The sequence below is a fragment of the Coregonus lavaretus genome, assembly GCF_964263955.1.
Source record: "Coregonus lavaretus genome assembly, contig: HAP1_SCAFFOLD_4139, whole genome shotgun sequence".
NCBI lineage: Eukaryota > Metazoa > Chordata > Actinopteri > Salmoniformes > Salmonidae > Coregonus > Coregonus lavaretus.
Window position 1 is genome coordinate 12,532 of NW_028156852.1, and position 22,217 is coordinate 34,748.

A 22,217-nucleotide genomic window follows, 5' to 3' on the forward strand; every position below is an offset into this window, starting at 1 on the left:
TAGATAATGGCCAGGCGCAGGGGTCAGATGGGTATTACTGAAAGGGCAGCAGCTGTGGCATGCAGATAGCCTCCAGTCGGAAAATAAATGTCACTTTATGAGGAAGTAATGTCAAAGCTATAGTGTAGATATATATACACTACCAGTCAAAAGTTTGGACACACCTACTCATTCAAGGGTTTTTCTTTATTTTTACTATTTTTTTACATTGTACAATAATAGTGAAGACATCAAAACAATGAAATAACACATATGGAATCATGTAGTAACCAAAAAAGTGTTAAACAAATCAAAGAATATTTTATATCTGAGATTCTTCAAATAGCCACCCTTTGCCTTGATGAAAGCTTTGCACACTCTTGGCATTCTCTCAACCAGCTTCATGAGGAACTCACCTGGAATGCATTTCAATTAACAGGTGTGCCTTCTTAAAAGTTAATTTGTGGAATTTCTTTCCTTCTTAACGCGTTTGAGCCAATCAGTTGTGTTGAGACAAGGTAGGGGGTTATACAGAAGATAGCCGTATCTGGTAAAAGACCAAGTCCATATTATGGCAAGAACAGCTCAAATAAGCGAGAAGAGAAACGACAGTCCATCATTACTTTAAGACATGAAGGTCAGTCAATACGGAACATTTCAAGAACTTTGAACGTTTCTTCAAGTGCAGTCGCAAAAACCATCAAGCGCTATGATGAAACTGGCTCTCATGAGGTCCGCCACAGGAATGGAAGACCCAGAGTTACCTCTGCTGCAGGGGATAAGTTCATTAGAGTTACCAGCCTCAGAAATTGCAGCCCAAATAAATGCTTCACAGAGTTCAAGTCACAGACACGTCTCAACATCAACTGTTCAGAGGGGTAAATCAGGCCTTCATGGTCGAATTGCTGCAAAGAAACCATTACTAAAGGACACCAATAAGAAGAAGAGACCTGCTTGGGCCAAGCAACAAGAGAAATGGACATTAGGTGTGGGTGAACGGATGATCTCCACATGTGTAGTTCCCACCGTAAAGCATGGAGGAGGAGGTGTGATGGTGTGGGGGTGCTTTGCTGGTGACACTGTCTGTGATTTATTTAGAATTCAAGGCACATATAACCAGCATGGCTACCACAGCATTCTGCAGGGATACACCATCCCATCTGGTTTGGGCTTAGTGGGACTATCATTTGTTTTTCAACAGGACAATGACCCAACACACCTCCAGGCTGTGTAAGGGCTATTTGACCAAGAAGGAGAGTGATGGAGTGCTGCATCATCCACAATCCCCCGACCTCAACCCAATTGAGATGTTTTGAGATGAGTCGGACGGCAGAGTGAAGGAAAAGCAGCCAACAAGTGCTCAGCATATGTGTGAACTCCTTCAAGACTGTTGGAAAATCATTCCAGGTGAAGCTGGTTGAGAGAATGCCAAGAGTGCACAAAGCTGTCATCATGGCAAAGGGTGGCTATTTGAAGAATCTCAAATGTAAAATATATTTTGATTTGTTTAGCACTATTTTGGATACTACATGATTTCATATGTGTTATTTCATAGTTTTGATGTCTTCACTGCTATTCTACAATGTAGAACATAGTAAAAATAAAGAAAAACCCTTAAATGAGTAGGTGTGTCCAAACATTTGACTGGTACTGTAACTCGCTTCCAGGTGTGATATTCCAGACCAACAGAGATGGCTCCCTGCCTCCTCATGTCCTCTATAAGATCAGACAGAACTCCAGCTTCACAGAGAAAACCAACGAGATCCGCCGGGCCTACTGGCGCCCGGGGCCAAATACAGGGGGAAAGTTCTACTTTCTCTACGGCTTTGTGTGGATCCAGGGTACGTGACCAGAATCCTCCATCTTGACTACTGAAGGGTAAATGTAGACTGAAATGTTGCCAGGATGTTTCTGCTTTAGACAAATTTAGCCAACTCTAGGCAACACTAAACAATTGTATCGAACTCCAGCCAATTCTAGCCAAATCTATCCAACTCTATCCAATTCTATCCAACTCTATCCAACTCCAGCCAATTCTAGCCAACTCTATCCAACTCTAACCAACTCTAGCCAACTCTAGACAACTCTAACCAACACTAGCCAACTCTATCCAACTCTATCCAACTCTATTCAACTCTAGCCAACTCTATCCAACTCTATCCAACTCTATCCAACTCTATCCAACTCTAGCCAACTCTAGCCAACTCTAGCCAACTCTAGCCAACTTTATATCCAACTCTATCCAACTCTAGCCAACTCTATCCAACTCTAGCCAACTCTAGCCAATTCTAGCCAACTCTAGCCAATTTTAGCCAACACTAGCCAACTCTAGCCAACTCTAGCCAACTCCAGCCAACTCTAGCCAATTCTAGCCAACTCTAGCCAATTCTAGCCAACACTAGCCAACTCTAGCCAACTCTAGCCAACTCTAGCCAACTCTATCCAACTCTATCCAATTCTAGCCAACACTAGCCAACTCTAGCCAACTCTAGCCAACGCTATCCAACTCTAGCCAACTCTAGCCAACTCTAGCCAACTTTAGACAACTCTATCCATCTCTAGCCAACTCTAGCCAACACTAGCTAACACTAGACAACACTAGACAATTCTATCCAACTTTTGCCAACTCTAGACAACACAAGACAATTCTATCCAACTTTTGCCAACTCTAGACAACTCTAGCCAACTCTATCCAATTCTAGCCAACTCTATCCAACTCTAGCCAACTTTAGCCAACTCTATCCAACTCTATCCAACTCTAGCCAACTCTATCCAACTCTATCCAACTCCAGCCAATTCTAGCCAACTCTATCCAACTCTAACCAACTCTAGCCAACTCTAGACAACTCTAACCAACACTAGCCAACTCTATCCAACTCTATCCAACTCTATTCAACTCTAGCCAACTCTATCCAACTCTATCCAACTCTATCCAACTCTATCCAACTCTAGCCAACTCTAGCCAACTCTAGCCAACTCTAGCCAACTTTATATCCAACTCTATCCAACTCTAGCCAACTCTATCCAACTCCAGCCAACTCTAGCCAATTCTAGCCAACTCTAGCCAATTTTAGCCAACACTAGCCAACTCTAGCCAACTCTAGCCAACTCCAGCCAACTCTAGCCAATTCTAGCCAACTCTAGCCAATTCTAGCCAACACTAGCCAACTCTAGCCAACTCTAGCCAACTCTAGCCAACTCTATCCAACTCTATCCAATTCTAGCCAACACTAGCCAACTCTAGCCAACTCTAGCCAACGCTATCCAACTCTAGCCAACTCTAGCCAACTCTAGCCAACTTTAGACAACTCTATCCATCTCTAGCCAACTCTAGCCAACACTAGCTAACACTAGACAACACTAGACAATTCTATCCAACTTTTGCCAACTCTAGACAACACAAGACAATTCTATCCAACTTTTGCCAACTCTAGACAACTCTAGCCAACTCTATCCAATTCTAGCCAACTCTATCCAACTCTAGCCAACTTTAGCCAACTCTATCCAACTCTATCCAACTCTAGCCAACTCTAGCCAACTCTAGCCAACTCTAGCCAATTTTAGCCAACACTAGCCAACTCTAGCCAACTCTAGCCAACTCTAGCCAACTCTATCCAACTCTATCCAACTCTATCCAACTCTAGCCAACTCTATCCAATTCTAGCCAACTCTAGCCAATTGTAGCCAACACTAGCCAACTCTAGCCAACTCTATCCAACTCTAGCCAACTCTAGCCAACACTAGACAACACTAGACAACACTAGACAATTCTATCCAACTTTTGCCAACTCTAGACAACACTAGACAATTCTATCCAACTTTTGCCAACTCTAGCCAACTCTATCCAATTCTAGCCAACTCTATCCAACTCTAGCCAACTTTAGCCAACTATATCCAACTCTATCCAACTATATCCAACTCTAGCCAACTCTAGCCAATTTTAGCCAACACTAGCCAACTCTAGCCAACTCTAGCCAATTCTATCCATCTCTTTCCAACTCTAGCCAACTCTAGCCAATTTTAGCCAACACTAGCCAACTCTAGCCAACTCTAGCCAACTCTATCCAACTCTAGCCAACTCTATCCAATTCTAGCCAACTCTAGCCAACACTAGCCAACTCTAGCCAACTCTAGCCAACTCTAGCCAACTCTAGCCAACTCTATCCAAGTCTAGCCAACTCTAGCCAACTCTATCCAATTCTAGCCAGCTCTAGCCAACTTTAGCCAGCTCTAAACAACTACCTAGCCATTAGCATCAGCATCACAGCTACAAAGAAATTAGACAAAGCAAAAACAGACTGGCACCCTGGCTATTTCAAATTAATTAATATGAAAAAAACTATTGGCTCTTGTGTTTTATACAGAATTTGAATTCTGGTATTTTCAAATGTTGTTGTGTCGTTGTTGTATCGTTGTTGTGTTGTTGTCATATCGTTGTTGTGTTGTTGTTGTGTCGTTGTTGTGTCATTGTTGTTTTGTTGCTTGGTAGTAAAGAAGACATCTCAAAACTCAAAGCTGTACTTGTTGTTTCAGCGTTATCTGCAGGTGAAACTATAAACAGAATATACATCGACTATAGACTATACATCAACTGCCAAAAGCGGGTTCACTGAGGACACAATTGTTTTGTCAAAAGTATTGTTTTGTGGTGTTTTATTAAGAAAATGATTTATTGTGGTAAACTGCTTATCCTGGCAATCCTGAGGTGGGCAACGCCAAACTGCAGATCCAGCACTTTCTATCCGACACTCATCTTTTATTTAAGAAGCAGGAGAGTAAGAGACAAGCTGCTTATTTGACACATAAAGTTAATACAGATAATGCATGGGAACTGACATGGCAGTCTGTTGAGCGTATATAGAGACATCCTGGGCTCACCAAGACAATACAGTTGATTTAATCCAGAACAGATTGATTTTACCTTTGCATTGTTAACCACACTGATAGCCACATTGCATCGGGTAGTGTGTTTAGGATAGAACTTGATGGAAAGGCTTATTCACTAAGAGTGGCCCTGTCATCTCTGCTGCGTCTTGATGCGTGTACGTGCGCGTGTGTCTTCCTGTCTGCCTGCCTGTGTTTCCTCAGACATGATGGAGAGAGCCATCATTAACACGTTTGTGGGCCATGACGTGGTGGAGCCTGGGAACTATGTTCAGATGTTCCCCTACCCCTGCTACACCAGAGACGAGTAAGACGTGGAACTCGCTCTATACACCTCTCCTCTCTTCTCTCTCACGTTCTGTTCATTCTGTCACTTCTATTTCTATGTTATTCTGAGATGATGACTTTGCTTTGTCCCTGTATATTAGATAGATAGGTAAATAATGAAATATGTCACACGTCTTCCTTTGGTAGCTACACTAGAGATGAGTAAGACATGTTACTGTATCTATTCTTTACTCTAATTTGCTCTCTATCTCTCTCAGATCCTGACTCTCATTTATGTCCAAATCCTAATTTAAGATGCATGTGCATAACTCTCACTGTTATAAATAACATTCAAATTATGCATGGGTTAGGGGAGAGTGGGGTAAGATGAGAGTTTTTTTTTTTTACATTCAGCATCACTCAGTCAAGGGAAATATAGAGTATCAGTCAAAAGTTTGGACACACCTACTCATTCCATGGTTTTTCTTTATTTGTACTATTTTCTACATTGTAGAATAATAGTGAAGACATCAAAACTATGAAATAACACCTATGGAATCATGTAGTTAAACAAATAAAAATATATTTTATATTTGAGATTCTTCAAATAGCCACCCTTTGCCTTGATGACAGCTTTGCACACTCTTGGCATTCTCTCAACCAGCTTCATGAGGTAGTCACCTGGAATGTATTTCAATTAACAGGTGTGCCTTCTTCAAAGTTAATTTGTGGAATTTCTTTCCTTCTTAATGCGTTTGAGACAATCAGTTGTGTTGTGACAAGGTGTGGGGGTGGGGGGGTATACAGAAGATAGCGCTATTTGGTAAAAGACTAAGTCCATATTATGGCAAGAGCAGCTCAAATAAGCAAAGAGAAACAACAGTCCATCATTGCTTTAAGACATGAAGTTCAGTCAATACGGAACATTTCAAGAACTTTGAAAGTTTCTTCAAGTGAAATCGCAAAAACCATCAAGCGCTATGATGAAACTGGCTCTCATGAGGACCGCCACAGAAATGGAAGACCCAGAGTTACCTATGCTGCAGAAGATAAGTTAATTAGAGTTACCAGCCTCAGAAATTGCAGCCCAAATAAATGCTTCACAGAGTTGAAGTAACAGACACATCTCAACATCAACTGTTCAGAGGCGACTGTGTGAATCAGGCCTTCATGGTCGAATTGCTGCAAATAAACCACTACTAAAGGACACCAATAATAAGAAGAGACCTGATTGGTCCATGAAACACAAGCAATGGACATTAAACCGGTGGAAATGTGTCCTTTGGTCTGGAGTCCAAATTGGAGATTTTTGATTCCAACCACCGTGTCTTTGTGAGACGCAGTGTGGGTGAACGGATGATCTCTGCATGTGTATTTCCCACCGTAAAGCATGGAGGAGGAGGTGTTATGGTGTGGGGGTGCTTTGCTGGTGACACTGTCTGTGATTTATTTAGAATTCAAGGCACACTTAACCAGAATGGCTGCCACAGCATTCTACAGTGATATGCCATCCCATCTGGTTTGGGCTTAGTGAGACTATCATTTGTTTTTCAACAGGACAATGACCCAACACACCTCCAGGCTGTGTAAGGGCTATTTGACCATGAAGCAAAGTGATGGAGTGCTGCATCAGATGACCTGGCCTCCACAATCCTCCGACCTCAACCCAATTGAGATGGTTTGGGATGAGTCGGACGGCAGAGTGAAGGAAAAGCAGCCAACAAGTGCTCAGCATATGTGGGAACTCCTGCAAGACTGTTGGAAAAGCATTCCAGGTGAAGCTGGTTGAGAGAATGTCAAGAGTGTGCAAAGCTGTCATCAAGGCAAAGGGTGGCTATTTGAAGAATTTCAAATATAAAATATATTTTGATTTGTTTAACACTTTTTTGTTTATTACATGATTCCATATGTGTTATTTAATAGTTTTGATGTCTTCGCTATTGTTCTACAATGTAGAAAATAGTAAAAATAAAGAAAAACCCTTGAATGAGTAGGTGCGTCCAAACTTTGGCTGGTAGTGTAGTATTCTTTCTAACAAAGATATCTGCATATATTTCAGGATGTTGTGTATCCCTGGACATAATCAGAATTCATGTAAACATTGCAGTTTTGAAAATATAGCTTGTCCAAAAGGGATCTCTTGACACAACTTACCCTGTGTATGGGGTATGTTGAGCGCGGGACAGGGTAAGTTAAGCCGCCTACACATTTTTGTACTGAATTAAATATTATCACTACCTTTTTAAAACCTGCCTATCTTTATCTCCAAAACACAATTCAACACAATCACAATCACTTTTTGTCTCTTAATAATTTTAAGCATCTTTTAACACAGGCTGAACACCTAACAAACACTTTGTACTTTTTACTTTACACTTTTAACATAGGCCAGGCCTTGTTAACTCATATCCCAGTGATAATGCCCTGACGTAGTGAATGACCTGCAGAGAGCTGGGACCAAAGTAACAAAGCCTACCATCAGTAACACACTACGCCGCCCGGGACTCAAATCCTGCAGTGCCAGACGTGTCCCCCTGCTTAAGCCAGTACATGTCCAGGCCCGTCTGAAGTTTGCTAGAGTGCATTTGGATGATCCAGAAGAGGATTGGGAGAATGTCATATGGTCAGATGAAACCAAAATAGAACTTTTTGGTAAAAACTCAACTCGTCGTGTTTGGAGGACAAAGAATGCTGAGTTGCATCCAAAGAACACCATACCTACTGTGAAGCATGGGGGTGGAAGCATCATGCTTTGGGGCTGTTTTTCTGCAAAGGGACCAGGACGACTGATCTGTGTAAAGGAAAGAATGAATGGGGCCATGTATCGTGAGATTTTGAGTGAAAACCTCCTTCCATCAGCAAGGGCATTGAAGATGAAACGTGGCTGGGTCTTTCAGCATGACAATGATCCCAAACACACCGCCCGGGCAACGAAGGAGTGGCTTCGTAAGAAGCATTTCAAGGTCCTGGAGTGGCCTAGCCAGTCTCCAGATCTCAACCCCATAGAAAATCTTTGGAGGCAGTTGAAAGTCTGTGTTGCCCAGCGACAGCCCCAAAACATCACTGCTCTAGAGGAGATCTGCATGGAGGAATGGGCCAAAATACCAGCAACAGTGTGTGAAAACCTTGTGAAGACTTACAGAAAACGTTTGACCTGTGTCATTGCCAACAAAGGGTATATAACAAAGTATTGAGAAACTTTTGTTATTGACCAAATACTTATTTTCCACCATAATTTGCAAATAAATTCATTAAAAATCCTACAATGTGATTTTCTGGAGAAAAAAATGCTCATGTTGTCTGTCATAGTTGACGTGTACCTATGATGAAAATTACAGGCCTCTCTCATCTTTTTAAGTAGGAGAACTTGCACAATTGGTGGCTGACTAAATGCTTTTTTCCCCCACTGTATATGACACACATTGTGCGTGTTCATTTATTTTATACAGTAATTCATGTTTCCTCCCCTGAGATTTGAACTCACAACCTCTTTGTGCAAAGCATTCGAATCATCCTACTACGCTACAATGTCTGTGTCAATAACTGATTTGACCTGTATTGCTACACTTTGAACTTCTAAGTAAATATCAGCATTGTTAAAAGTACAATCAAGAAAAACTACTTTTTTTTTATTTATCATAGTGATTAAGAAGTAACATTAAAACAGAGTAATGAATATACCCCACCAACATTAGACAACTATTCAGAAAAACCTAGCATTGTGTAGTTAAATAAGTGAATCAAATGAATGATGAAAGAATAGTCAGATTCATTGATAATTTACACAGCCATGGTGGCGTAGCAGCAAGATCAGAATGCCATGAACCAAGAGGATGTGAGTTCAAATCCTAGGTAAGGACGCGTTGAAGAATAATTACTTTATAAATAAACATGCACAATGTAATCATATGTGTCAAATATGTAGGTTGAAAACATAGTATGTTAAAAGCACTGTTTGTGTAACCAGTTGCACAGTCTTCTCTTAGTTAAGATGCCAAATAATAAGTTATAGTTGAATAAACAAATGAGAAAGTTGAGCAAACACATCATTTTAGATTTACTGAATTTTTGCCGAAGTTTTCTCAAGTTGGAGCTAAGTCTGGGTAACACTTGGACCGAAAAGTTGAGTAAAATATAAAAAAGGCTGTGGAACCAGTTACTTAATAATAATTAGTTTAAACATTTAGATTTGTGGATTTTTTTTTACAGTGTATATTAGCCCACACAGCTTCAAGGATGCACTTTCATGCTAGGTTTAGGACCTCATATTGAAGCTTATAGAGACCCCAACTGATGTATCGAACAATCTTAAAATGATATACTTTGATTTAGATACAAGCATCATGAAACCTCTAGCACAAAAAATGTATGGGACCTACAGTGCCTTGGATTACAACCTGTAATTTAAGTGGATTTTTATTTGGATTTCATGTAATGGACATTCACAAAATAGTCCAAATTGGTGAAGTGAAATGAAAAAAAGAACTTGTTTCAAAAAATTCTACAAAATAAATAACGGAATAGTGGTGCGTGCATATGTATTCACCCCCTTTGCTATGAAGACCCTAAATAAGATATGGTGCAACCAATTACCTTTAGAATTAGTAAAATATATAATTAGTTAAATATAGTCCACCTATGTGCAATCTATGTGTCACATGATCTCAGTATGTATACACATGTTCTGAAAGGCCCCAGAGTCTGCAACACCACTAAGCAAGGGGCACCACCAAGCAAGCGGCACCATGAAGACCAATGAGCTCTCCAAACAGGTCAGGGACAAAGTTGTGGAGAAGTATAGATCAGGGTTGGGTTATAAAATAATATCTGAAACGTTGAACATCCCACGGAGCACCATTAAATCCATTATAAAAAAATGGAAAGAATATGGCACCACAACAAACCTGCCAAGCGAGGGCCGCCCACCAAAGCTCACGGACCAGGCAAGGAGGGCGTTAATCAGAGAGGCAACAAAGAGACCAAACAAAGGCAACAAAGAGACCCTGAAGGACCTGCAAAGTTCCACAGTGGAGATTGGAATATCTGTCCATAGGACTACTTTAAGCCGTACACTCCACAGAGCTGGGCTTTACGGAAGAGTTGCCAGAAATAAGCCATTGCTTAAAGAAATAAATAACCCAACACGTTTGATGTTCGCCAAAAGACATGTGGGAGACTCCCCAAACATATGGAAGAAGGTACTCTGTTCAGATGACACTAAATACAGGGAAATTATTGAGGGAAACCTGTTTCAGTCTTCCAGAGATTTGAGACTAGGACAGAGGTTCACCTTCAAGCAGGACAATGACCCTAAGCATACTGCTAAAGCATCACTCGAGTGGTTTAAGGGGAAACATTTAAATGTCTTGGAATGGCCTAGTCAAAGCCCAGACCTCAATCCAATTGAGAATCTGTGGTATGACTTAAAGATTGCTGTACACCAGCAGAACCCATCCAACTTGAAGGAGCTGGAGCAGTCTTTCCTTGAAGAATGGGCAAAAAATCCCAGTGGCTATATGTGCCAAGCTTATAGAGACATACCCCAAGAGACTTGCAGCTGTAATTGCTGCAAAAGGTGGCTCTACAAAGTATTGACTTTGGGGGAGTGAATAATTATGCATGCTCAAGTTTTCTGTTTTTCTGTCTTATTTCTTGTTTGTTTCACAATAAAAAATATTTTGCATCTTCAAAGTGGTAGGCATGTTGTGTAAATCAAATGTTACAAACCCCACAAAAATCAATTTTAATTCCAAGTTGTAAGGCAACAAAATAGGAAAAATGCCAAGGGGGGTGAATACTTTTGCAAGCCACTGTAACTTGCTTACCACTTTTTCCATATGGTTTCTTCCTTTGCAGACTCCATGAAATGATGACCTCTTCCTAAATATTTGGTCAAATTATACATTTTGTGTATGGTTTCTTAGAAACAAGGGGTGGCGCAACTGACCCATTGGCTCAACTTACCCCTCTCTCAACTTACCCCACTCTCCCCTATGTTTTCCTTCCTTTGGTAGTATTTTCTCTCCCTGCTTTAACCTATGATTTGTCATTAATAAACTTCCTGTCATGGGTCCACAGCTTCCTGTTTGTGATTGAGCACATGATGCCTCTGTGCATGGTGATCTCCTGGGTGTACTCTGTAGCCATGATGATCCAACACATCGTGGCTGAGAAGGAGCACCGGCTCAAAGAGGTGAGACTGCAGCTGCTTACCTGTCTACCTGTGGTGGCTGTTGGCACTTTAAATTAGAGGACGGGCTCATGAAAATGTCTGGAATGGAATTAATTGCACGGTATCAAACACATCCAACACGCATGTTTAATACCATTCCATTTACTCCATTCCAAACAATATAATGATCCATTATCCCTTCACCAACCCCCACTGCTGTCTACACTAGGATCTCAGAGTCCTGTCCTGTGTCTGTCTGTGACATCATTAATGCCATCTTCTCTCTGCCATGTCTTTTGGCACCCTGTAGCAGGATGATGTCACTCATATTTACTACCTCTCTTCTGCCCCCTGTCGGAAAAATACTGATTTCAATCAAATAGAAATCTCAAACTTGAAATTTGTATGATATGTTTTTCAGAATATTTAGAATATTTACATGATTGTATTATTTTGTTTGATATGTGGAGGGTTTTAAATCCCATCCTCATTCATATCAGTGCATGTAAGACTAAAAAAGAGGATTCACCTCTTCCGGTAACCTGTGTACTGCCTGCAGGTGATGAAGATGATGGGACTGAACAACGCGGTCCACTGGGTGGCCTGGTTCATCACTGGCTTCGTCCAGCTGTCCATCTCCGTGACCGCCCTGACGGCCATCTTGAAGTATGGCAGAGTGCTCCTCCACAGCGACATCTTCATAATCTGGCTCTTCCTCTCCATCTACGCCATTGCAACCATCATGTTCTGGTAATCAAATCAAATCAAACCAAATTGTATTGTATTGGTCACATGCACATATTTAGCAGATGTTATTGTGGGTGTAGCGAAATGCTTGTGTTTCTAGCTCCAACAGTGCAGTAGTATCTAACGATTCACAACAATACACACAAATCTAAAAGTAAAAGAATGGAATTAAGAAATATATAAATATTAGGACAAGCAATGTCGGAATGGCATTGACTAAAATACAGTAGAATATAATACAGTATATACATATGAAATGAGTAAAGCAGTATGTAAACATTACTAAAGTGACTAGTGTTCCATTATTAAAGTGGCCAGTGATTCCAAGTCTATGTATATAGGGCAGCAGGGTTGTGTAACTGGGTGGAAGCCGGCTAGTGATGGCTATTTAACAGTCTGATGGCCTTGAGATAGAAGCTGTTTTTCAGTCTCTCGGTCCCTGCTTTGATGCACCTCTACTGACCTCGCCTTCTGGATGATAGCGGGTTGAACAGGCCGTGGCTCGGGTGGTTGATGTCCTTGATGATCTTTTTGGCCTTCCTGTGACATCGGGTGCTGTAGGTGTCCTGGAGGGCTGGTAGTTTGCCGCCGGTGATGCGTTGGGCAGACTTCACCACCCTCTGGAGAGCCCTGCGGTTGCGGGCGGTGCTGTTGCTGTACCGGGCGGTGCAGTTGCCGTACCAGGCGGTGATACAGCCCGACAGGATGCTCTCAGTGATGACACTGCTACCGCTCTGATGTTAGTCTAGTAAACATCATGAGTGGACGCACACCCAAAATAGTAGGATAGGCGGAGCTAGGGTCTCAGCACAGAGGGAGCGGGGCTCTGTCAAGGGGCCCTTCTCAACAAATCATTTTAAATATCAATAGCTGATATGATCTATCATAAACTCAAATTAGGCATCATCACAAATCACATATTGAGCCAAGCAAGCTATTTCCAAGAAAACATACAGAGATATAGTGTACCACTTTGCCTGTTTTGGAAGACAAAAAAAGAGACAAAGTGTTGGCAAACCTGAGGTTTGGCCTCATTCATGCATTCACAGAAATAGCTCTTCAGGCGGCTGGAACTTCGCTCTGCACTAATTTGAAGGCGTGTCCACATACTATTGTATATATAGTGTATATTGGTGGCATCATTGGTAGCCTTTCCAACAAGTACGTTTGTCAAATTCTTTGCCCTACTAGAGCTGCCCCGGTCAACTGTAAGTGCTGTTATTGTGAAGTGGAAACGCCCCGGTCAATTGTAAGTGATGTTATTGTGAAGTGGAAACATCGGTTGGACTGGTGTAAAGCTTGCGGCCATTGGACTCTGGAGCAGTGGAAACGCGTTCTCTGGAGTGATGACTCACACTTCACCATCTGGCAGTCCGACGGACGAATCTGGGGTTGGCAGATGTCAGGAGAATGCTACCTGCCCCAATGCATAGTGCCATCTGTAAAGTTTGGTGGAGGAGGAATAATGGTCTGGGGCTGTTTTACATGGTTCGGGCTAGACTCCTTAGTTCCAGTGAAGAGAAATCTTAACAATGACATTATAGACGTTTCTGTGCTTCTAACTTTGTGGCAAAAGTTTGGGGAAGGCCCTTTCCTGTTGCAGCATGACAAATCTCCCGTGCACAAAGTGAGGTCCATACAGAAATGGTTTGTCGAGATCGGTGTGGAAGAACTTGACTGGCCTGCACAGAGCTCTGACCTCAACCCCATTGAACATCTTTGGGATGAATAGGAACGCCGACTGCGAGCCAGGCCTAATCACCCAACATCAGTGCCAGACCTCACTAATGCTCTTGTGGCTGAATGGAAGCAAGTCCCTGAAGCAATGTGGAAAGCCTTCCCAGAAGAGTGGAGGCTGTTATAGCAGCAAAGGGGGGACCAACTTCATATTAATGCCCATAATTTTGGAATTAGATGTTCAACGAGCAGGTGTCCACATACATCTGGTCATGTAGTGTAGATACTTTTAACTTGTCCCAGATAGAAGTTGCCATGGACTTAGGCTTACCTTCCAGAAATCCTAACCATTATTGGGGGAAATGTGAAACTGATCGTAGACCAGTCTCTCTCTTGCTCTCTCTCTCATCTCTCTCTCTCTCTCTCTCTCTCTCTCTCTCTCTCTCTCTCTCTCTCTCTCTCTCTCTCTCTCTCTCTCTCTCTGTGTGTGATGTCAGAGCAGCAGTGACTGCACACACATTCATGATGTTAGAGATCTAATGAATCACTGAGTCACCGTGATATTTAGCGGCTGATTTGATAAAAGCAGTTACACTCAGTTTCACTTGTCAACGTTCGACTTCAGTTTTGTGAGGAACGTGTTACTTCGAAATGCTATCTCCTTAATGTATCAGACAGACAGTGACTCAGCTCCTTTGCTAAACGCGTATGGTCTGTATATGCTTAGGCTGTCTTACAAATAGCACCCTATTCCCTTTATAGTGCACTAATTTTGACCGTGGTCCATAGAGCTCTGGTAAAAGGTATAACACTATATAGGGAATAGGCTACCATTTGGGACAAACTCAATATGCTTACAGTATTTTACTCCTGTTTGTCTGTCTGTGTCCCGTGTGTTTGTGTCAGTTTCCTGGTGTCAGTGATATACTCCAAAGCCAAGCTGGCGTCTGCCTGTGGTGGGATCATCTACTTCCTTAGCTACGTCCCCTACATGTACGTGGCCATCAGGGAGGAGGTGGCCCATGACAAGATCACCGCCTTTGAGAAGTGCATCGCTGTAAGACTTGGCCTCTGTTCTCTTATTTTTGTTAGTCACACGCTGTGCCCATGTCTAGCCTGAGTCTGGACAAATTCAATGAGAGAAACATCCCTCCAGGCTCACGGCCAGATTTAGTTATTTGTCTTTTTCACTGCATCAGATGACCTGTTTCCAGGTGTGTATAGGCATATCAAAATGTATTTAATCATAATGAGTAAAAGCTAAGAAGGATGAAACAAAGCTTCAAGAGTTGTGAATTGATAAATTCAATGATATTCTCTGACACGACCGGTCTGAATCAGTGAGCTCTGGAAAGACACTGATCTTCACACATGTCAATAGCTCTTAACACGTTGTCTGTTGTCTGTTGTCTGTTGTCTTTATTCTCATTTGCTCCTCTCTCGCCAGTCTCTGATGTCGACCACAGCGTTCGGCCTGGGCTCTAGGTATTTTGCCCTGTACGAGGTGTCAGGAGTTGGTATCCAGTGGCGCACCATCAACCAGTCGCCTGTAGAGGGTGATGACTTCAACCTTGGTCTGTCCATGATGATGCTCATCATCGATGCCATTGTGTATGGAGTACTCACCTGGTACATAGAGGCTGTGCATCCAGGTAAACAACCAACAGCCAATATGGATTTCCATATTTCAAGTCTTTGGCTGCACACTTAAATCCCTCACCTTTTGTGTCCCCGTTTTGTCACTTATGTTTATGGAAGCAATTGTGCTGAACCCCAAATGGAACCCTATAGAGAGCAATAGTAATGATGTCTTTTTGTAGGCACTAAAGGTGTCCGCATACTGTACATAGATTTGGTTTGCTCCTAACAAAACTCGGCTAAGCGAAGCGAACGTCTGTGCTCGCATACTCTCTAAAGACCTTCGCTTGAAAAATTTGAAAATCTGACATTTTTATTGTTATTCTTTGGGGGTTAGATCAGCTTTCATATTGCAGATAGATTGTAGCTTCTATCAATGTAATTGTTTGCATCATTTCCAATCCCCAATATTTTTTCTGTAAATATATATATATAATGTACCAGTCAAAAGTTTGGACACACCTACTCATTCAAGGGTTTTTCTTTATTTTAACTATTTTCTACATTGTAGAATAATAGTGAAGACATCAAAACTATGAAATAACACATATGGAATCATGTAGTAACCCAAAAAGTGTTAAACAAATCAAAATATATTTTATATTTGAGATTCTTCAAAGTAGCCACCCTTTGCCTTGATGACAGCTTTACACACTCTTGGCATTCTCTCAACCAGCTTCACCTGGAATGTTTTTCCAACAATCTTGAAGGAGTTCCCACATATTCTAAGCACTTGTTTGCTGTTTTTCCTTCACTCTGCGGTCCAACTCATCCCAAACCATCTCAATTGAGTTGAGGTCGGGGGATGGTGGAGGCCAGGTCATCTGATGCAGTACTCCATCACTCTCCTTCTTGGTCAAATAGCCCTTACACAGCCTGGAGGTGTGTTGGGTCATTGTCCTGTTGAAAAACAAATGATTGTCCCACTAAGGCTAAACCAGATGGAATGGCGTATCACTGCAGAATGCTGTGGTAGCCATGCTGGTTAAGTGTGCCTTGAATTCTAAATAAATCACAGACAGTGTCACCAGCAAAGCACCCCAACACCATAACACCTCTTCCTCCATGCTTCACGGTGGGAACTACACATGCGGAGATCATCCGTTCATCTACACTGCATCTCACAAAGACACAGCGGTTGGAACCCAAAATCTCCAATTTGCACTCCAGACCAAACGACAGATTTCCACCGATATAATGTACATTGCTCGTGTTTCTTGGCCCAAGCAAGTCTCTTCTTAATATTGATGTCCTTTGCAGCAATTCGACCATGAAGGCCTGATTCACGCAGTCTCCTCTGAACAGTTGATGTTGAGATGTGTCTGTTACTTGAACTCTGTGAAGCACTTATTTGGGCTGCAATTTCTGAGGCTGGTAGCTCTAATGAACTTATCCTCTTCAGCAGAGGTAACTCTGGGTCTTACTACATGATTGCATATGTGTTATTTCATAGTTTTGATGTCTTCACTATTATTCTACAATGTAGAAAATAGTTAAAATAAAGAAAAGCCCTGGAATGAGTAGGTGTGTCCAAACCTTTGACTGGTACTGTACATATATATAAATATATATTCCCCTAACCTGCCACCCCTCCCCTAATTGTAGTAAATTAATGGACAGCACCACTTAGGCTTCTCCTTCCAGCTTATACATAATATATACATTTTACGGACACTATGTATTTTACAATAGTTATCTTTGTTTGTTTTTAATCCCATCATTCAGCTACCCTTAACCCCTCCCATTTATCTCTTAAAACCATCCGTTTTTTATTTATATTTGCCATATATTTTTCAACTGTGCTTTGATGTTTCACAAAAGTTATATTCTCATAGTTTCTACAGATTGTAAATTAAAGATACATATTTTTGCTAAAAGTATTATTATATTATTGATCGATTGACTATAACTTTTCAAATCACCCAGCAGTGCTATTTGCAGTGTTAGCTCCAGGTAAATGTTGCAATTCTTCAGCCATTCCTGGACCTGTGACCAAAAACAAACTACATATGGACAGTACCAAAACAAATAAAATGCAAATTAATTACTTAAAAATCATACAATGTGATTTTCTGGATTTTTGTTTTAGATTCCGTCTCTCACAGTTGAAGTGTACCTATGATAAAAATTACAGACCTCTACATGCTTTGTAAGTAGGAAAACCTGCAAAATCGGCAGTGTATCAAATACTTGTTCTCCCCACTGTAGATGCTCAGAATAAATTAGAGGAAAAACAAAAAGAAATGGAGAAACTTATTCAAGAAAGATCAAGTGTAATATATTATAAAAATAAAGCAAACTGGATGGAATATGGGGAAAAATGCACCAAATTATTTTTTAATCTTCAACATAGGAATGCTACCAAAAATAATTTAATGAAACTGGTTACAATTGACGGACTAACCCATGATTCACCAAATGATATTTTACATTTACATTTTAGTCATTAGCAGACACTCTTATCCAGAGTGACTTACAGTTAGTGAGTGCATACATTATTATTTTTATTTTTATTATTTTTTATTTTTTCATACTGGCCCCCCGTGGGATTCGAACCCACAACCCTGGCGTTGCAAACGCCATGCTCTACCAACTGAGCAACATCCTTGAAGGAGGAAACAAAGTACTTTAAGCATGTTTTCATTTCAGTCGCCTCCATCTCCTTTAACTGAAGCTAATTGTAGAGATTTCTTTTCTATTGATAATGTAAAATTAACAGCCAAACAGAAAGACTCATGTGAAGGTGAAATTACAGAGGAGGAACTTCTGGATGCAATTAAAGACTTTAAGTCAGGGAAAACTCCAGGGTTGGATGGCATACCAGTCGAAGTATACCAAAACCTTTTGGATATACTAAGAGGACCGTTATTAGCATGTTTTAACCACTCCAATGTAAATGGTAGATTATCTGACACTCAAGAAGAAGGTCTGATCTCATTATTACTGAAACAGGATACAAGTGGAAAATATAAAGATCCAGTCCATTAAAAAAATTGGAGACCCCTTACACTTCAGTGTTGTGATTCAAAAATTCTAGCAAAATGTATAGTGCATAGAATTAAAAAGGTATTGTCTGATATTATTCATTCTAATCAGACAGGTTTTTTTTTACATGGAAGATACATTGGAGATAATATAAGGCAAGTATTGGAAACTATAGAACACTATGGAAAATCTGGGAAACCAGGCCTGCTATGCATAGCAGACTTCGAAAAGGCATTTGATAAAGTACGACTGATGTTTATATGTAAATGCCTGGAACATTTCGATTTTGGAGAATCTCTTATAAAATGGGTCAAAACCATGTATAGTAACCCTAGGTGTAAAATAGTAAATAATGGCTATTTCTCCGAAAGTTTTAAACTGTGAAGATGAGTGAATCAAGGTTGTCCACTATCGGCATATCTATTTATTGTGGCCATCGAGATGTTAGCTATTAAAATCAGATCCAACAATAATATCAGGGGATTAGAAATCCAGGGCTTAAAAACAAAGGTGTCATTGTACGCTGATGATTCATGTTTTCTTTTAAATCCACAACTAGAATCCATTCACTGCCTCATAGAGGATCTAGATACATTTTCTAACCTCTCTGGATTACAAACAAATTATGACAAATCACTAAAAAATACAATTTTTACATTACCATGTAGTTTACCAATAAAATGGTCTGATGGTGATGTGGATATACTCGGAATACATATCCCAAAGGAAATAAATGATCTCACTTCAATAAATTTTAATAGAAAGTTAGCAAAAATAGATAAGATACCATGGAAAGGTAGATGACCTGTCAATTTGTGGAAAAATCACCCTGATTAACTCTTTAGTATTATCCCAGTTTACCTATTTGCTTATGGTCTTGCCTATGCCTAGCGAACAGTTTTTTAAATTATATGAGAAAAAAAGGATTGTAAGCAGGTGAGCTCTATTCCTTATGGGTCCTGTTCAAAGTAGTACTGGTCAAGTAGTGGTCTGACTCTCCTCCAGGGATGTATGGGCTGCCTCGGCCGTGGTACTTCCCCCTGCAGAAGTCCTATTGGCTGGGCAGTGGGCGTGTGGAGACGTGGGATTGGCCTTGGGGAGGAGCAGCCAGGCTGAGTGTCATGGAAGAGGACCAGGCGTGTGCCATGGAACACCGGCGATCTGGTAAGCCAAGCGGCAGCCTGACCTCTGACAACCAGCGATCTGGTAAGCCCTACCAGATGTTTGCATTGAACTTTTAGGAACAAGAGTATGTCTGTTTTAATCTGTTGTCACCTCTGTCAGTGGCTTGCCGCATGGACAAAAATGTTTATCAGTTTACACGTGTGAAACTGAAATTGGTTCAGGTTCTGCCCGTGTTCTGTGACAATGCCTGTATCCTCTCTCACTCTCTCTCTCAATTTAATTTAATTTAAGGGCTTTATTGGCATGGGAAACATATGTTTACATTGCCAAAGCAACTGAAATAGATAATAAACAAAAGTGAAATAAACAATGGAAAAATGAACAGTAAACATTACACTCAGAAGTATCAAACAAATAGACACATTTCAAATGTCATATTATCTCTCTCTGTATCTTTCTACCTCCCTCCAGAGGAGATGCGTGGTATGGAAGAGGAGCCCAGCCACCTGCCCCTGGTGGTGTGTATAGACAAGCTGACCAAGATCTACAAGACGGGCAATAAGCTGGCCCTCAACAAGCTAAGCCTCAACCTCCACGAGAACCAGGTGGTGTCCTTCCTGGGCCATAACGGAGCCGGCAAGACAACCACCATGTGAGAGGGATAAATGTGTATGTGCCCACGTGTGTTAGAGGGTCCCAGTCATTTCTGTTGTTGTGTTGTGTTTACGTGTGGATTCACAGAAGGAGACAGAGAGGTTTGTGTTGTATGTTTTGGTAAGACTGTGTTTGAAGGGCTATTCATCAACCGCTTATGAACTATTATTTAATAGTCTGTGATGAACATAGGCGAACTATTTTTTAAAGATGTTCATGTAATGATGAATTAAAAACAGGCCGTACATAATGTTGGCTATAACATCACCATAACTTTCCCATAATCTTTCCATAACATTCCCATAACATCCCCCATAACGTCCACAAAATGGCCTTCAAATACAGTGTCACCTTTGTTTTCTGTGTCCATTTCTTCCTTCTATAACTAACCCTATCAATAACTACCATTAGTTTTCTGCTACCATCCCCAGGTCTATTCTGACAGGTCTGTTCCCGCCCACCTCGGGCTCAGCCACCATCTACGGTCATGACATCCGTACTGACATGGAGCGTATCAGGCAGAACCTGGGTATGTGTCCCCAGCACAACGTGCTCTTTGACAAGCTCAGTGTGGAGGAGCACCTGTGGTTCTACTCTAAACTCAAAGGCATGGCCGAGGAAGACATCCGCAAGGAGATGGACAAGTATGTCACATCCCATTTTTATGGTTTAACCAAATTAAAGACCCTAAGGTGTTAAACTATCAACATGGCATTAGATAGATTAGGATAAAAGCTCACCTCTTCATGTTGAAGGGTAGAGATGGTATATATAATTACAGCAAGGGCGAAATTGTGGTGTAGAATTTGGGGGGGACGAACAGTAGACGGGGGGTCCTGGGGTCCTCCCCCGTAATTTCTGAGACATTTAAAAACGCATTTCCTGCAATTCTTGACATGACTCATTATACCTCTGTTGTTGGTTATTCTGAAGTGTAAGTGGAAGGATAAGTCGTTACCATCATTATTTCAAGGCAAATATTAATAAGACACAAAAGATGAAGACTGAGTTTTATTATAGTTAGAGTACACCTACCTTGTGCCCAGTCCATATTTAAAAATAAATATATAATAATTGAGTGTGAACATACCATGGACAAAGACTGACACTTGTGTCGTTGAATGTTGATCCCGACTCCCGAGTCTGTCTCCCGACCGTATTCTGTCAGCATCCACTCGGTCATTATGAAAGTGTTTATTCTAACGACAGAAGCGCAGACGATGTAATACTGTTTTGGTGCTTTCGTTTTAGCCTGCCAGTGGTGCTGGGTCTCGTTAAACTTGATGGAGCAGCCCCCCAAAAATATTCCAGCCAACGAAAAAAATAGAATGATTCAATCTGAGCAGCCCTCTGACCCGATAAGAATGTGGGAGGGGTCACCAAAGGTGGCCAATCATATTTCAGGGGGGTCTGGTGCCAACCCCCCCTCGTACCACCCCTGACAGAAATATGTGGGGGAGGGGCTTGAATAGACAGTGCAGCTGAGCAGAGGAGATGCATTTGGGACCCCGGAAAACAGCTAACTTCCTGCATTTCAACACATTTTGACATGGGGCAGAGAGAATTCTTGCAGTTTTAAAGCTAATTTCCTGCAATTCTACACATTTTGCCATGGGGAAGAGAGAGAAATGTGCTTTTTCACAGGTCATCTCATGCAGTCTAAACATTTTGCCACCCTCCCATCCCCATGGCAATTTTGCCTATGAAATACGGGTGCCAGCAGTGGTAACTAATTATACCTATCCACAGCTCAAAATAATGTAAATGACTAAATGTTGTGTTTGTGTTGTCAGGATGATCGAGGATCTGGAGCTGAGTAATAAACGGCACAGCCTGGTCCAGACTCTGTCTGGAGGAATGAAGCGGAAACTGTCCGTAGCCATAGCGTTTGTGGGCGGCTCCCGGGCAGTCATCCTGGATGAGCCCACGGCAGGGGTAGATCCTTACGCACGCAGAGCCATCTGGGACCTCATCCTCAAGTACAAACAGGGTGAGACATGGGTCAACCACACACACTAACCCTAACCCTCACACATTAGCACTCACAACAGGGTGAGACATGGGTCAACCACACACACTAACCCTAACC

At 41.4% G+C, this 22,217-nt stretch overlaps 1 protein-coding gene across 1 annotated transcript in view; it reads left to right on the forward strand.

Annotated features, from left to right (window-relative positions):
- Window positions 1-22,217, forward strand: part of LOC311119636 (ATP-binding cassette sub-family A member 2-like) — a gene marked incomplete at both ends in the record, with an annotated part of 52,773 nt that overhangs the window by 12,075 nt on the left and 18,481 nt on the right. Inside the window, 10 exons of the mRNA XM_084194309.1 lie at window positions 1,647-1,820; window positions 5,068-5,170; window positions 11,209-11,323; window positions 11,862-12,052; window positions 14,633-14,783; window positions 15,174-15,378; window positions 19,355-19,555; window positions 19,946-20,126; window positions 20,560-20,772; window positions 21,922-22,118. Coding sequence (XP_084050435.1) covers window positions 1,647-1,820; window positions 5,068-5,170; window positions 11,209-11,323; window positions 11,862-12,052; window positions 14,633-14,783; window positions 15,174-15,378; window positions 19,355-19,555; window positions 19,946-20,126; window positions 20,560-20,772; window positions 21,922-22,118 — 1,731 coding nt within the window. The remainder of the gene's footprint in view (window positions 1-1,646; window positions 1,821-5,067; window positions 5,171-11,208; window positions 11,324-11,861; window positions 12,053-14,632; window positions 14,784-15,173; window positions 15,379-19,354; window positions 19,556-19,945; window positions 20,127-20,559; window positions 20,773-21,921; window positions 22,119-22,217) is intronic.